The sequence below is a fragment of the Chamaea fasciata genome, unplaced genomic scaffold (assembly GCF_029207755.1).
Source record: "Chamaea fasciata isolate MVZ Bird 193981 ecotype frontalis unplaced genomic scaffold, bChaFas1.0.hap1 SCAF_3, whole genome shotgun sequence".
Taxonomy (NCBI): domain Eukaryota; kingdom Metazoa; phylum Chordata; class Aves; order Passeriformes; family Sylviidae; genus Chamaea; species Chamaea fasciata.
Window position 1 is genome coordinate 46,580,044 of NW_027094088.1, and position 17,987 is coordinate 46,598,030.

At 37.7% G+C, this 17,987-nt stretch overlaps 1 protein-coding gene across 8 annotated transcripts in view; it reads right to left on the reverse strand.

The window, feature by feature from the left end:
• RGS7 (regulator of G protein signaling 7) overlaps positions 1 to 17,987 on the reverse strand; it is a 257,025-nt gene that overhangs the window by 21,599 nt on the left and 217,439 nt on the right. For 6 of the 8 annotated variants that reach the window (XM_066178857.1, XM_066178854.1, XM_066178856.1 and 3 more), the window contains 5 exons: positions 17,542 to 17,652; positions 16,947 to 17,072; positions 9,745 to 9,931; positions 6,786 to 6,875; positions 5,478 to 5,531 (listed from right to left, as the gene is read on the reverse strand). In XM_066178857.1, the coding sequence (XP_066034954.1) occupies positions 5,478 to 5,531; positions 6,786 to 6,875; positions 9,745 to 9,931; positions 16,947 to 17,072; positions 17,542 to 17,652 (568 nt within the window). The remainder of the gene's footprint in view (positions 1 to 5,477; positions 5,532 to 6,785; positions 6,876 to 9,744; positions 9,932 to 16,946; positions 17,073 to 17,541; positions 17,653 to 17,987) is intronic. The other 2 variants (XM_066178862.1, XM_066178861.1) reach the window with 1 other exon arrangement.

Here is a 17,987-nt window from a genome sequence, read left to right on the forward strand (position 1 = left end):
AACATCTGAAATGTAGGTTTCCAAGGGACCGATGAACAAGAAAAATATTTTCAGTATATTTGTCCAGGGCTTGACTCCTCAAGTTTCCATACCTCTCTGCAGTTCTCATTCCTGTGAATAGCCTAAGAATCAGGTAAATGTTTGTCAACTGGAAAACGGCAGACACTGGCCCAGTACCTGACCAGTCTCTGCTGACTCTTCACTTGGATGAACCTGGTGTTACTCCTAAGCTTCGCTCTTCCAGCACAGAGAACAGCAGCTTAGCTCCAGCCACTGCAGAACAGCACAAGGAGGCCTGTCCTCACTGGCATGAACTTTATAATTTTCGTCTGTGGGCATAATTCTTAAAAAAACCTCCTAAAACTAGGATGTTTTTACTAATTAGTAGGCCAAAATAAAAGTTTCAATTATTTATTCATTCTTATTCAAACATGAATAGGACATCCCTTCCTGAAATGGAAAAGGCCTTCGTTTCTACAAATAATTATTATTTTCATTCTTGTCTTGTATTTGTCAAATAAGTAGCTTTGTGATTTATATTTCTTCTGACTAGCTGATTTTTTGTTTAAATTTTGGGAATAACCTGTAAGTAAATTCAAAATAAGATTCCACAGCTGAAACTGCATTGAATTTCTTGGACAATGCTATACTTGAGAAAAATCCAGCCCTCAGCAGGGTTTCAGGACTAGATGGATTTTTGGTCTGGCACAGTAGGGCCTTGTGTACACAAGTTTTACCTATTCATATAGAAAGGTTTCTTGATTGACAGAAGAAACTGATTATTTATCTGCTTTGTTCCTCTATAAAAGGGATAGATTTTTAACATGAAAAGAGATCACACTTGTTTAAACATCTAGAAAGTCTATGATCCACTGATAGGAACTGAGGAAGCTGCTTTTATGAGTTTTAATTTCCATCTCTAGGCCATAATTCACAGTGTCATGTTAAGTGACATTGGACTGAAACTCGGTGAAAATGTGTTCTGTTCAATGGCCTTTGCATTTCACATCTCATGCATGAAATGGTCTATTGCTACTGGTTTGGAAGAGGGAAAAATCAAAGGACTCTGGTCAGCAAGTTCTTCCAGGTAAGTGGGAGAAGACAGCTGGAAAGGATATGGGTAATATGAGATATAATGGTTTCAAACTCGGAATTATTAAATGGGGTCTTGTTTATGAGGTTATAGGAGGAGATAATTATAGTTTGAAGGCTTTCTAGTTTAATATATGTACCGAACTTGGTCAGTTTTGTACTGGCTGTATTTCCCTAAGACCTCACAAACGTACAACAAGCACCTCTCTTTTGTGTTCTGTATAACCGTGCAGTGCCAGACGAAATGCTAACACTGATGGTGGTGTTTGAACTGGTGGCACCAACACAAAAGGTTGGTGTGTCTCCCCCTACAGCTCTAAGGAGAGAGGCTACTGCTTCTAGCCCCACTAACTTGGTTCCTGGTGGGACAATAAAATTTGCATGGGGTGGAAATCAAATTAACTCGCTCCCCCTGTAAAGCAGATCCCTTTGTCTCAAGGGTTACAGACCAGTAATCGCAGCTAAGCATCAGGCTGGGGCTCACAAAGTCCTGCTCAATCTGTCACTGTCACAAGTCCTGCATGTACATGACAAATTACAGACAAATTGTTCCTTGAAGAATCTCTTTGCTGCCATCAACATTACCAGTGTATATTCACCTGCTTATATTCACCTGCTTTTTCCCCCTGTAATGTAGGTATTAGCACTTGAGGTAAATTTGCTGAGCTTTTTAATTTTAATTTTTTTAATAGTTTTTTTCCCTATGTGAATTCTTCAAAAGAATTTCAGTTTTTAAATGCCACAGAAACTGCTGATTTCAGTCTCTCTACTGCTTTAGCACGCAATGAGATCCTCCTGTTTCATGACTTAGTTCTTTAACTTCCCTAGTCCCTTGGGGAGCTGCGAGTGATTGGACTTTTATTACTCTCAAAGAGAAAGCTGAGGGGCTGAGCTAGGCAGGGGGGGAGCCCAGAGCACAGTGTCACTGCTCTCTGTGCCTCTGACTCAAAGCTGTGACACACATGGTTGCCCATGTTAGTCCAAGGCAATTTACTTATCTAATGGCTTCATCCCAGCAGTGCTGAAGTGTCTGTGCTCTGTATTTTCACACAGTACCCGCAGGTGTAAGCGAGGCAGGCCAATGATAGCTGGGGTTACTACTCAGATAGAAACTATAAAGTGTTCAGTAATAAATATTACATATAGCATATGCCAGCTTGTTATTACTTCTGTGTGTTTTATGTGAATGCAGACCTGTTTCTAACACTATCCATATTTTCTGCTGCAGACTGCTGAAGGCATTAGCAATTTTGCACTATAAAATCTAGAGAGAAGCTAATTAGTCGGTTTTTAAACTGAGCATTTAGGCCTTTTATGAACTGCACCAACTTACTGAAAATTTTCTGGAAAGAAAACCCTTCAATATCAAAGAAATGCAGAGCTGAGCCTAGTGTATAGCTCCACTTCCATTTTTCTCTCCATTAGACTAAAATAATGACTCATTATAATAGGTCTATTTTCATGTAATTCATGAAATAGTACAGAGTAACTGCCCTCTACAAAGTTTCTAAACTTTCTAGTTTAAGAAATGCTTTCTGTAGCAAGTATAACCCAATTTCGTTTAACATTGATCAGGAGCCTCTTAGAATCAACAAATCAGATAATGAATTACAAGTCCATCTGTTCAGACTGAGTTCCTAGACACAGCCAAGGTTACTGGGTTTTTATTAAACACTTCCAGTGGAAAAAACTGATGTCTAATTTAGTTTAATACAAACCCACTTTGATATAACTGAGGAAAAAATCCAGTGAAAATTAGTCTAAATATTGCAAACCATCAGAGAAGAGAAACTGTAATTTTCATCTCACTAAATCAGAGACGATAGCATTTATCCAGGTTGTAGAAGACCCTTTCCACACCTGTCTTCTGTATTAATCAGTAGCACAGATCTATTCCACAGTCCCTCACTTCACAGGTGATCAAGTTAATCAGTACACTGTAGAATATTCTAAGAAATGTTTCCCTTATCCCTGCTGGTTGGAACCACTGTACCAAGATAGATAATTACATATTATAAACTCATCTCAACCAAGAACAAGAGTGTAAGAACAAGGACGTCTGGTGGAAAGAGGTCCTGAGGAAGTGGGTGACATGAATTCAATCACCTTGGAAAAAAGGTTTGCATTTGAGCATCTTGACACGCTGGATAAATTTGCAAACCTCAGAGCTGTCAATCTAAGAGAGATTATAGATCTAGGCAATGACATGTTTTTCTTTCATACCTGACCCGACTTGACAGACTCCACCCAGGTTAACAGGTAGTAGTTGGAAAAAAAAGCAAAACCACAGATTTTATTTCAGAGTTTGCTCTGTGAAAAAGAAAAAAAAAAAAAAAATCCCTCTCTTCTACCAAACTATTAATGTCCACAAATCCTCTTTTCCATTTCTAGTTCACAGCTGGTTTATTGGGCCTGCCTTGCATCTCTGGCATGCTGCTATTCTGGTACTTCTGCCCTGAGATTAGCAGGATGAAAATCAGGCACAGCTGCAGGGCACAATGCTCCACTGTTTGTGCCCAGAACTGCTGGTTTAACTGTTAGGCTGCTCTGGGAGGTATTTCAGCATCTCCCAGTCTCGTCTTCACATTTTCCCTTTTTGTGCTGTATTCCCGATCCCTCTACCTGCAGCCTGCTATTTCGCCCCTCATGGCCACTGTTTCCATAATGTTTACCATAGCCAGTTCCTGACCCCTGGGCTGCTGAAAATGCCATGAATAAATGTAGCATTGCAGTTTGCCAGGCACTGTAACTGGGAAAAAGTCTGGCTCTCAGAGGTCCTGGATGTGTTACCCACTCTATGCACTCTCTTTTAGACTTTTTATTAATATGAAACTTCCCACTGAATTATAATGGAATTATCATGTATAGTGCTATCATGTACAATGTTGTTTTATAGATCCAACCTGTTTAGACAACACACAAATCACACTGCAACATGCTATGGCAACACCACCATGCAAAACATAGGGGTTTTTGTTTCAAACATTGGGATAGTTTCCTTTGTGGCTGTTTATTTACTTTTAGTGTCCTTTACTGACTTTGTCCCATTGAATCCAAATTTCTTCCTGATTACAGGGGATTCAAAGCATATTACAGGAAGCCTTTACCTATAAGAAAGTAGTTAAAGAATTACCGTTTTGTTTTTAAAAGTGAGATATTCCCACAGCCTCACAAAACTTTCACTGCGTTTGCTTCTTTTTTTGATCACTGAAAAGTATGTATGCATTTTTTAAATACTTGAGGCAATACTCTCGAGCCTCATTACAGGGGAGACAGTTTCTGACAACTGCTTCTCCTTCCCTAGAAACTAAAAAAACAAAAACCATGATCTTTGCTGAAAGCTCTCATATTTTTCATTTCAACACACACAGCTCCACTAACCAGGTCACAGAAAAAGCCACAGACGCACACGCACACACAGCAGCGTCACCTGCACAATTCAACAGACAATGCAGACAAACTCGAGTATAATCCAAGATCTTTCTACCTCTTTTCATAACAGGTTAGTGCTCGCCCTCAGTGTTGGTGTACAGTTTTTATGGCATGGAAAAATAGGGATGTTTCTGCCCTACAAAAATAAATGCGTTGAATTCTTTAGTTGGAACTTTCACAATGTAAAAAAAAAAAATATCCCAAAGAAACTGGAGAAGTAAAAAGAATAACAAGTATCACGAAATCAGTGGATCTTTTGGCAGGTGGCAAAAGAATGCCCACACAAAATCTACCAGCCTTCATTTTTTTGCCTTTGAGAAATAGCTTTTGAAAGTTATACATTGAAAAGGAAAAAAAAATCAGTTCTTGTAGTCCATTATGAAAATGAATCCAAATCAAACCCTTGCACATAAACAGCATGAATTCTTTGGTCCTGCAGAAGTTGTTAGACATTAAGGAAGATGGGAAAATTATTATTGTTTTTTTTTCCCTGTGCCCAATTGAAAAAAGGGGGACAAAGTCTTTTTTAATAAAATAAAAAGACAGGATGTAAATCCAATGTATTCAACTGTTTTGGACTTAGTATTTTAGAAGGCACCAGAAAAAGAAACAACATCAAGCATGTTCTTAGATTCTTTACTAAAATTATGGGGTCAGGGGGTGGGGGGGGGGGGGGGGTGGGGGGGAAGTGACTTCCTAATGCAAAAAGCATGGCTCCCAAAGGTCCATTCCTCCATGTGTGACTATTGAGATCAGTGGGAAAGGGACTAGGGAGGAGGGGTTGTAATGAACGCACATTATAAAGCTGTCATTCCCAGGAAAATTTCAAAGCTGTGATGGGTACACTTTCAACCATCATGTTAGAGAAGCAAAAGGGAAAGTAGGGATCAGTGAGGGGAAGGGGAGAAGGATGTCCCATCAGGCTTACTAGTCTTCCGAGGCAACAAACTTACCACATTGCGTGTGAATTTCTCAAAAGATGTTCGACGATCCAGAGTGTTTTCCAACTTAAATTTGAAATAAATAAAAGAAACAAAAAGAAAAAGGAGGGGGAAAAGAAAAGCAAGAACAATGGAGTAGAAAAGAAGATTTGATGTAACAATGGACTGCAAAACAAAGTTTGTATAATCAGGAAGCAAACAGGTATGAGGCTGTAATGGGACTTGGCAAAACAGGGGATGGGCAAAACAGATATAGTACTCGACAAAAATAATTTTTCATGGGGATCAAACTGGTTTGAATTTAAAGAAAAACTGAAAGTAAAAAGAAATAATGAAGTGCACATCTTGTGTTAATGAACTGACATTCACAAACTTAAGGACTTCACACGGACAGTTGAAGCTTTCTGGTATTTTCAACATCTCTCTCTATATTGGATCTTCAGAAATCAATGTTTGAACAAAAAACAAAATCACACAGTACTTTCATATAATTTTAGGTTGTCATTATTAACAATAGAATGCTACCGTGTTAATAACTACCTTGTTCCAGTAACAATCGGGGCCCTGATTTTGCAAGGCACAGGGCTCCCAACTGATTCTAGGAATTACTGTTTAGAGCCCACTAATAGAATTATTTATCATCATGGAAATCTGCATTGTAAAAGCTGCTCCACATACTCTGGGCTGTGGCTATTCAGAATCCATTCCATAATCTGGACTTTTCTAAGAAAATATTACATACCAAGATAAGAACCTCTGTTTGCCAAAGTGTGACGTGATCAGTCTTTCAAGTCAGATTCCTAGCCTACTCAAATCTATGCATGTAGTAATGGGGAAAGAAACAAAATTAGGAAGCCTCTGTATTTCTAGTTGAAGTTAGAAGTTATTCATACGAATGAGATTGTTTCTAAACACATTCTGTAGCTTTCATAGGTGGAATAAAGAGAACAACAATTATTACATAAGCAAACTTGCAAACATGAAAGACTATTCTTCTGGGATTTTATTTTATTTTTTTTAATGTATTTGTAAAGCACTTTGCAATTTAAGGTGCTTCATAACAGAGAAAACAGTACAATATGGGATGTAAAAATAAAAATAAGTTTTGCTAGATTAACTCATTGAAACATGCCCGCATGCAGGATATATACACATATATGTATATTGAACTCCTGTGTGTATGTGACCCTCCAAAAACGCCAAGCTGGTCACCTACCAGATATCCAGTTGCACTGGCACAGGGGAGAGAAGACTGAGTATTGTTGCAAACATAACCACTGCTTTGCACAGTGGCAAGACAAAGGCAAGATGGACCAATACCTTTTTCTTGGCCTGTAGCAGCTCCTGGTAGGCACTGGATCGTATAAAACGAGGATAAGAATCACTTTTCATCAGTTTGTAAATGTGCTCCTGAAAAGGAAAGGAGGAGCTGTTACTCCCATAGAAGAGGACACGTGTAAAATGGAAGGCAGCCACAGGTTTTGGCTGTGGAATGTACACCAGCTAGCACTACAATGGGTAGGAAGTGTTGCAGGATAGCAGGTTTTGGGTCTGAAGCTAAGGTTTCATTGCTTTCTATTCTTAAAGCTGAAATCCTACCCATTTCTTATGCATAATTATACAACACACCTTTCTTTAATTAATAGGTCAAATTTTCCAGTACAAAATTATTTTCTAAGAATTGACAACTGAGTCCGAACTTCAGGTCCAACTTCAAACGTCCTTAGTTAGTTTAGCTAAGTGATGAAATTAAGAGCTGTGGGTCCTTCCTTATCAGATTTTCTGAATTAGTTTCTGGAGATACTCTTGTGATTTCAGAGGCTAGGAAGAGATACTAGGTTTTCAATTCAGCACCACAAATAATGCTTAAATTAGTGAGGATTTCCCCTGGCTACTCTTGAAAGCATCCTTTGACAGATGTTTAGTCTGCTCTCCAGCTAACAATAGAAAAAGCAAAATACATATGTAAATTGAAAAACAGTTCCAGGCTAATCTAATTTTCAAGATACTAATTCTTCAGAGGCATATGAAAATTTGGAAACTTTTATTCAGAAAATAAATTACAAGAGCAGCTTAAAAAACTTTTAATTTTGGAACATTCTAGTTTCTGAAAAAGTTGAAAAACAAAAAATCTGCGGTATAGAACACTCAGTAATTCTGGTTCTGGCTATATGCTAGAGAAAAGATTTGTAGAAAAAGCAACCAGAATAGAAAATACTCTCAAAAATACTTTTACAAAATCCAGAATCACATTAGCTATTTTCATGGAGTTTTTCTTTTACTCAATTTCTGTTTTTTACTGTAGGAAATCTGTAGTACAGCAATTGGGAAACAAACTGGAAAGAAAATACTGTTTCTCAGCTTGGTAGTGCATAAAATTAGTGAATATAAAAAACCCAAAAAACCCCAAAAAAACTCAAACCCCCCCCCCAAAAAAAAATGAAAAAAAAAAGAAAAAAAAAAAAAGAAAAAGAAAAAAAAAAAGAAAAAAGAAAAACAACCCCAACCACCACCAGAACCAAAAAAAAACCAACCCACTCAAACAAAATCCCCCACCTTGTCTGAAAATTAAGGCAAGGTAAAATTAGACCTGATATTTAATTTTTGCTGTATTAGAAACTGTAAAAATTATTCTAAATGTCTTTCCATGTATTTCTTACACTAAGCAGAGAAATTCTGATATATATTCACTGGTTTATTTGGGGGAGGTTTTTTTCACTCAGTGTCTGTGAAAGCAGACAATGCAGGCAACAGAGAGCAGAAAGTGGTGGTGGGCATTAAAATTTTATTTCTGTACACGACATATGCCTGTAAAAGCAAGAATAAATTGGGCTGTATTAGTATTCTTAATGCACACATTAGCCAGGACTCGTTAAGGCACATATTTAGCACAATCAGGTTACTTTTACTTATGTGTCCCATTTTACTTATGTGTCTGCATTTGATATGAAGCTTCATTTTTCTATATATCCAGTCCAGAAATATTTTTCATACATTTTTTAACCACAATTAAATAACCCACCAACTGCCACAATGGCACACAGCAGTCTCCTCCCAGCTGGCAGGCCAAAAAAAGCCGGGTGCAGAGGCAGAGCCCTACTCCTGACAAAACCCTCCACCTCAGATAGGACACTTTAAAGCTCCTAAAGCTTCAAGTGAGAACACAGCAGGCACAGCCTGTCCCTTTTCCAGAGAAATTGAGGCTGCTAGGTTTAAGGTTTTTTGCTGAACTGGATGGACTAAGCAGAAGTCCTCTTCAGGTGCAAAGTCCTGCTTGCATAAATACTGAATCCTCTATGTCTTTCATAAATGAAGGACAAAATTACAAGAAGAGAGATCTAGCAGTAAAACGGTATTGAAATTTGATATTTACTATAAAAAAAAAAAAGGATGCTGGCAAGGAATTTAAATGTCCATTACTCCCTCAACTGCAAAGACTTTTTTTTAAAATTTAATCTTGCTCTATGGTTTACTTTTGCCATTTATATCTTTATTATACACTGCATTCTTAAATTTCCAGGGGTTAGCAGATGCAAGCAAAAAATTGTATGTTTGGTCTAATGCAGAGTACTTCAAAACAGTGGCTATGACATAGGGTCTAATGAAAATTTTATTGTTTCTTCATAGGTTGCTATTCTCATGATGGAAAATGAAAAGAAGTCAAAATTATTCACCTTCATATTTAGGGCAGAGGCATTCTCCCAAAAAGTAGAAAGCCTCAACTGAATTTTCTTCTCTCCTTCATGGGGCCTGTAGCAGCATCTCCTGACTCCCAAGATGATGACCTAATAATCAAACTACAGGAAATTCTGCAGGGATATGGTCTCAATCCCTCGTTTTGACACCATTTCACTTTGCATTAATAATTAAATTTTCATCACTGGGCTGCTGATGAAAATGGAGGATGATACCAGTTCTGCTACTTTTACTGTGAGTCCAATTATTTTCTATTGCTTTTCTCAGAAGTCTTCAAAGATGAAGTATTAAGTTATGTCACATGAAGTGTTGCATTTAATACAGGAGTACTTAGTTTTTTCTTCACTACAATAGAGGAAACTCTATTCAAAGTCCACCTGAAAACTCTATATCAAGCACAGAAGTTTCGTTAAGAACTTCATATGTCTCATGAACAAAGAATGTTACACATTTGCATTGCCAAAATGGCATTTTTGGAAACAGGGCGTTATCATTTGATTCCCAAATACATCTTCTTTTTGTATATAGATTTCACTAGCCAATATTCCATTTCAAATGTCCATAAACACAATTGCAAACTGACCTGAGCATCTTCAAATGTGTATCTTCCAGGTTCCTTCACATTCTGAGTGGTTTTGTCATAACTTTTTGAATCGAGGTTGATAGCACTGGGTGCACCTGGAGCAAGAAATTCTTGCCAGATTTCTTGGACGCGAGCAGGAACTTCACGGATAGGCCTCTTCTTCAGGTCTTCTACTGCTAACCAGAACCTGTGGCACAACACAGCATCTTGACTTCCAGCTCAGGATAACCAGGATAAGTGCCCTCATTCTTCCTTGCTCTTAAAAAAGAAATTAAGTAACTGAAGTTTTCATCTAGGCATGCTAAAATAAGAAAAAGCTGAGTGATTTGATGTTGGGATCAGCATTCTGGTATACTGTCTCAAGGCAATCAGTCTACCCAGGGAAGCAATTATTAGAGGGCTCTTCATGGGATGGATAGGAAATCCTTCATTACTTATGTATGGGTAGCATGCTTATAGGAAGATTCCAGATTTAGCTGGAATTAAACTGAGACTTCATTTTGGATAAACCACAAGGGCTTATATTATTTACTTATAAACTGACTGCTTTTTGACATTCCTTCAAAAACTAATAATTTATATTCTTGCTATCTTCATGAATCTCTGAGTCCTACTAAATCCTAAACTGTGTAACTCTGATTTTGTTACCCACAAATCATGCATACATTGGAAAAGCATTTGTTTCGCTAATTATAATTTAATTTAATTTCTCTTTTGCATATTTTTGCTAAAAATGCTGAATAGAATTAGACATTCTCCCTTTTGCTGCTGAGCAAACCAACATTGGGCAGCCATATGTGATACAGCCATATGAAGTACAGCCACTGTATCCTCATTCTGTCTGGAGAGAGATCACTAAAAACATTTTGAGCACTTTATGATCATAACTAACCAGTTGTAAGCTATATTTCATTATTTCTTCTATTGGTGTCCAGACACTCTCATGGCACAAAATAATCCTAAATTAAGTTAGGATCCTATTCTTAGAAATGGTTCAGACTACTTAGTTCTCCCTCAAATCCAAGAGCTCAACTCAAGTTTGACTTTGGTAAACATGCAATATAAACTATTGCAACATTTCATTATTGTTCTGACACAGCTGATCCTATGAAACAGATAAGCTGAGCCTTGAAGCGATTTAACTTTGACATCAGCTGGATTTTCCAAGGCTTAGAAATAAATTGGGTGCACCTTTAAAATGTGGTTGCACCATGCTTACACTGTGACATCAACTTAAGCTCTTTTAGCTGAGGTCAGCAAGAATGGGCTAGGACTGAAGAACAGTGAAACTGTACTCAGACCCCCAAAAATGCAAAATGACACCACCGTCAATCTAAATCCTAATTTCATTTAATTATTGCAAAACACTTAAGAGAGGATAGTAAAGCATAGCAAACCTTACAGTATTCCTGCTTTAAGATATTCTTCCCTTGTGAAAATTTACCTTTCAGAAAGCAATTATTCCTTCATAGTCCTATTTTGAAATTTCATTGTAGCACAGATGGATGGAGCCTGTGTTCAATTTCACAAGCCAATATGGTCAGTTTCATACTACCAAGAAGAGTATTTAGGTATTTCTACAACCTTCAGTTTCAATAGTACATAAGCACAATTTTTTTCATCTAAGATTCTCCAATACTGTCCCAGTTTTGCAAATATATTAATAATGTAATAATGTACAGTGGTTTCTCCAAGGTCACAAAGGGGATCTGTGCCAATAGAACTCCAGTTTCAAAACTTCTGGGTAGTATCACTTTTATATATGAACTACAGTGTGAATTGAACGTAGTTCTGCACAGAGCCTGGGGATGTATCCTGAGAATCTGATGGCAATGCAGCAAGAAGAAATGCCTGATAACTCAAGTTTAAAAAGTGCAAAGCTCACAAACTCTAATTCAGTTCACTCAATTTGGGCAACCTACTTTGTTTTCCTTAAGCTGCTTTAGATATTTGCATTTAAAAGCACATATCCTGCAGTGCTAACCCCTTCAAGTGCATCTTCTGGGATTGACTGATTACTCATGTGTCTTCAAGTCAGGTAAGGAACACAAAAATGAAAGGGAAGGATGCTCTTTGTAAACACACATTTTCTATTTCCCCGCAGACATCCTGCGGATCTAGCTCAGAGATGTCACTTCCTTTTTTGTTCCATTGTATCACTGCTAATAATTCTGCAAGTCACTGTAAACATGCCTTAGGATGCTATTTTCTTTTGCAAGTAAACTGTTTTCATATAGTAGGTTATAGTCAATTATGGGGAAATAGATGGGAGATAAATTTCAATAAATTTAACTTCTATGCTTGCAGCATAGAATAGGGAGGTTGTAGGGAGCCATTCCTACAGGCTGAACACCAGTTCTTTGATAGATTAATTTAATTTTACACTTCTAACAATAGCATTCAAAGACTCTACTAAAAATGTGAAGCTCTAAATATAGAAATCTCCCTGAAAGTGGGAAGAATTATGATTTCTGTGTTATGTCTAGGGTGCTTATTTCACAGCCAACACACATTTTAAGATTTTAATCTACTTACTTATCTTTTAAGAAAAGATGTCTGCCCTCCTCCCACAGAGAGCTGAATTCAAATATTCAAAGTTAGGAAATGACAAAAATAAGGCTGCCCCCTCTTGCATTTTCAAAAATAACTTTTTCCAATATCCCATGGCAACCAAGAGCACGGATGAAGTTGAAATGGAGTCAGCAAGGCCTCAGCACAGGGCCTCAAATCAAAACAGCTCCCTGTACCATTTTAAAGTGCTCTGCCTCATGAGCTGTGACCAGAGCAAGGGAAGACTCCTGTAGCAAAAGGCACACAGTCTGGAATGTTAACTATGTGCAAGGGCAGGAGAGGGGAGAAGAGGAATTGCATCTTTTGCAATGATATACACAGACTTGGTGCTGCTTTGTGTAAGGAACTAGAACTGAGTCTGGCTGCCCTTAGATGAAACAGAGTCTCCTGTTGGTGCAGGTTTGCTTTTGCCATGGAGACCCTTTCTAGCAGATGCTCAGCACTGTTTGAACAGAGACCTGAGTAGCTGAGTGTAAACCTCACTGCTGTCTCCTGCCCCAGCATTTTGGCTGCCACATGCTGGGTCACAGAGCAGAGGGAGAGTGGGTAGCATACAGTAGTAGTAGTACATCCAGCCACATGGACCGGTGAAACACAAAGACTGCAAGATATCTGGGGATTATGTCCTCCAGCTGGATTACTTTCAAAGCCACGGTGGCCTCATGGTTAAATAGCACAGCTGCAACACAGCTTCTGTCCCATCAACTGACCTAAATGTCGGGTGCAGGCAGATTCCAGACCAAGATAATCAGTTAAATTTAGCCCACAGGAACAAAGAGTGGGAGAAAGGCTGCAGTGGTTCTCTGTGAAATGTGTGAGGTATAGTTGGTGTGGGAACACTGAAGTGGGAATTATGTGAACTTTGCACTCAGGGCACGTGACACAACAAGTAAGAGGCCAGACCTTTCAGCATTTTCAGAAAAAGCAAACAAAAACCTAAACAAGCTCTATTACTAAAATCACATACTGTTTTTCCAGGGGCAGGAAACACAGCCCTCTGATTTCTAGAGTCCACCTTCTTGCCAACTACAACTTCAAGCTTCAAGGAATAGTAGAACTGAAGGATTTCAAGAAAATGACAGAGAAACTCATTAAATCTTGCAACTAGTTCTTTCTCATCTGCGTTGCAGAAATGGCAACATTGCTGACACTTGGCATTTAAGCTTGAGTCTGAATGAGAAATAACTCACAGGCAATTTCAGCTTTGAGGATTCAATTTTGGTCAAGTTATTAGCACCCACAATAGGGCCTCATAATCACCAGTGTAAAGGATAAACACCTCACAAAATGTCAGCTTGCAGGGGGATGGTTAGACAAAAATTATTGAGGGAAAACATCCAAATCTAGCAAATGTCTCAGTCCCTCATTTCTTTTTCTGGAAACAAGAATGAAAAGTCCCTTTTCCCTACTAGTCACACATTACAGACCTAAAAAATAAGCATCAAAGGAAAAGACAAGGGGTCCAGTGACTTTTCCTTCTGTGTATCATGGAACCTAACCTGTCACCACTCTCCCTTTACTTGCAAACCCTAGGAAGTTTTTCAGTCTTTGAGCTGCTTTGGAGATCACACCCACTGCAATACTGCATAAGGATTTGGACAGACTTTCAGATTGGCAGGTCTGAAATGATTTAATCTTTATAGGCTGAAATTCCTACAAAATAACCAGTTGGGAGCAAACCTATAGTTCAGCATACAAATATTAACTTTCTAAAGAATTCTGCTGCATTACAGACAAAAGAACAAGAAGAGGAATACAATTTCCTACAGAAATTAAAAGACATTAGGTCTCCAGGTGCCATGCTGCAGTAAGTTTGATTTCATTAACTCATTGTCTTTGAAAAGTACTTTTTTTAGTACTTGAAAAATCTTGTGACCAAGCTCAGCAGTTCTGGATCATGCTCAAACTTCAGTCTTGGGAATTTTAAACAATGGTTACCATTTTTGTAATAAGCATTGGGAATTTCATAAATCTATTATCCAAATCATATGTTACTTTAGCTATTTGTTCTGTGTATTGAGCAACACACAAAGCAATTCTTAAAAAAAATCTGCATGGTAACAAGAGACCACAAGTCATACCCTGCATTAGGTGAGCACAGGATCCAACCTGCAAACTGCAGTCACACTGGAATGAAGTCACTGCACTGACAGAACTGGAAACCTGGTTATATTCGTGATCACTGCACAATTCTTGGTATTAAATCATGGCTCAAGTTCCTTCTTCCCTGTTGTGTTGTTTAAGATCTGTATCTGCCAAGAATGGCATTCTCAGATACCTTCGACACTCTCAGTTGAAGTCAATGTAACAGTAACAGTGGGACTTTTTGCTGCGTAAGATCATTACACTTGAATAGAAATGGGGTATCTAGTAGACTTACTATTTCATGGTCTTGGTACTTGTTTCACCAAAATGAGGTATAAAACATCCAATCTGCTAACACTGGAGCTCCTGTCATGCCTGCAGTCCCTACAGTACCCTCTGTACTCGGCTGCAAAGCTCGAAAGCAGGATCCCAGCTGCCTACCCAGCTATAGACTTGGCAGTGTTGTAAATTTTATCATGATTAGATCTGCAAAAGTATAAGAACCAGCAACTGATTTGAGTCGAATTTGTTGCAGTAGGAAGATGTGGGTGGACATAATTATTTTTCTCAAGGTGGCTGTCAAAATAGTAATTAAAAAAATGCCACTAAAATCCCCTAAATTACCATGATGGAGTTAACAGGTGAGCAATGAAACCTTCTAAGGTTTATTTAGTGGTAATGCTTGGAATCATCAAGCTTTTAACTTCTGTTATTGACATCTAAAACATTTTGACAGCCATGCACAACAAGCTTTACAAATTCATGTTTTCTAACCCAAATTTACTATGTGAACCGAATGGATTGATTTCCCTACAGTTTGGGAAGTTACAAACATTATTCGGAGCCTCTGAGACAGTTTCCCTTCAGTTAATTATCAGAGAAAGCACCTTTTCAGAGCAAATTTATCCCCTGCCTGGCCTTTAAGATCATATTCAGCATTACTCAGATATTACATTTTATAATGCAAATTTAAGAATATAGAGGAAGAGACAGAAGAGTAGATGGCATGTCAAGGAATCATCTCTGAAGAAATTTCTTGAGGGAATTTTTCTAGATCAGTTACTTGCAGTTTGCCTGTATTTAGTGTTGTAAATAGGATTAGACGAAAGAGTTAGGGATTATGTGGGTAACAGTCTAGTTGGCAGAGAGACAAATTAATCACAAAAAAGCACCAGAAACTGCAGCACACACTGGGCTCAATAGGTTCATGTTTGAACAGCTGCTCTCCATAACAAATTACCAGGATGCTCTTTCAATAATAAGTTTTTAAAAATTACCTTTCCTTTTCTTAGTATTGTTCCAACTTTTAAAAATTCATTTTACCAATTGGAGTTTTTAATAAGAAAAATCTGTATCTGTGGCAAATGAAGTCATTAACATACACATACAGGTCAGGCTGTATTTGTGATGCAAAGTTAATGTTTGAACATGAACATGGCCAGCAACTTAAGAGAACTCCAATTATTCTGCTGACAAATTTAAATTAACAACAAGGAGATCTGTGCAATTACTTGGCATTTATAAATCAACACCATAAATATTAAATGCCTCTTGTAAGATGCTACAAAAGCATAATTTTAGTATGAATGGTTATGCTGCACCACTTCAGAGTGAGAATTGGCATAGGAAAAAAGTAGGTTAGGATTAATCTGAGTTCTAGAATGTACATGCAAATAGGATTTTATCCTACTTATATTATTGCTGAATGGAAAGTGATACAAATGACATCTGAAAAGAAGGTGGAATAAAGAGAAAAACATGTTGCCTATATTTTTGTAGTATGCTCAGCTTAATTTGTCTATCTATAGAAAGGCTGTTATTAATCTCTCTGAAATAACTCTCACTGAAATATGGCTTTCTTAGGACAGCAAAAAAACCCCATGCTATTAACCAATGGGTGGACTATAATTTTTAAAATCAAATAATTTTTCCCCTCACTGAAAAGTAATTCTGTAAATATACTTCTAGAAACATACCCTATATGCTTCATACCTAGGAACATTTTTTCCATTTTCCAATTTGTGAGGAATTTGAGAGCTATATGTCACCCTACTTCAGTTGTGTCAGATGCAGAAGTACTAGAATATTAGTGGAGATTTTCAAAATGATCCCCAGAAACCAATCAACCTGATGAAAGTCTGTGAATTTTACTTTCAGATCCTTTATTTATTTTTCTTTTTTATTTTTCTTCATTTCACTTTTCTCATAATATTTGACTAAATAAAATATATTGAACAGGCTTTGAATGAGTCAGTTTTATACCTGTTTAAAAGACAAACTGAGAGAAAAGTTCTTATATGAGTAGTTTGACCAGAAGTTGAACATGAATGGAAAAATATGCTTCATGTGAGTCTCTGTTAACTACATGAATATTTCCCTCAGCCTGTACATGAAAGTGGTGAACAATCTGGATGAATTAATTCTGAAAGGTGAGGAAAATTTTTGAAGGGGTCAAAAGCTGAAATGTATCAGGAAAAAAAAAAACCCAAAGCAAAAACCCAAGATTACTTACAAGTTATTGAAAAAATAAAGTAGCTCTCATTTACCTTAAATTTTCTGAACTGAATTCTGACTCCAAGAATTTCAGAAACTGCTCTCTTCCCACAGGGTCTTTCAAAGCTTCATCCATGCCAAATCCCCATCGTTTCACCCTCTGCTGTCCTGGCTCTTTGCTACAGAAGGAAAAACAACAGACCTCAAAGTGAGCAATACTTCAGTATTCTAACAATCTGTGTTCATAATTTAGACTAAGTTCTAAAGTTCCACGGTTTTCTCACTTTTTAGAGTGCTCAAATCTGTGCAATGTTCAGCAATGAGAAAACTGTTAGTCCTTATACAGGATGAAGGTAATACACAGAAAAGTAAAGATTTCCAACCAGGAATGTTACCAGATTTTAAAAGTTGTCTTTTTTTTTTCACCATACTAGAGGTCTGAAAATTGGTTACTGTAACATTTCACACAGCTTTATTAATCTATAGCACTTCCCATCTTACAACACTGTAAAACTGGAAAAACCAAATGGACACTGCATTGCCCTTCTGCCTCAGTATTTTCCAGCAGTACCTCTGTCTGCAATCCTCACATTTCCAGAGAAGCATGTTATACTCCCTTACTTCCAAAGAAGAAATAAAATTATATACCTTGCCTCCAGTTCCCAGAAAGTGGTATCATCTGATATCCAAGGGTTTGAGGGATCAGGGGGCACAAGAAAAGGATCATATTCCAAATACTGCTCTGTATAAGCTAATAGACTAGGAAAACAAAAGCATCAAAGATTGTCATGTCAGGAGGAGAAGAAACCTGATCAGGTTACCCCAGTTAACAAGTTACCCTGCATCAAGTGAACCATGGTAATTGTGTGTGCACACTCAGAAGGCAGCAACCAGCTCAGGGTGAAATAGGTTTCCTCAAGCCGTTTGAGAGTGGACCACTGAAGAAGGAGGGGTGGCTCAGGTCAACCAAGAGTAGAAATAAAATAAGCTTTGCTAATACTTCCACATAGCTCCATTTAGGGTTCCTTTAGACACTAATAAACTAGATCATACAACCTCTTCCATGCACATTTGTTTTCATAAAGGAACATGTT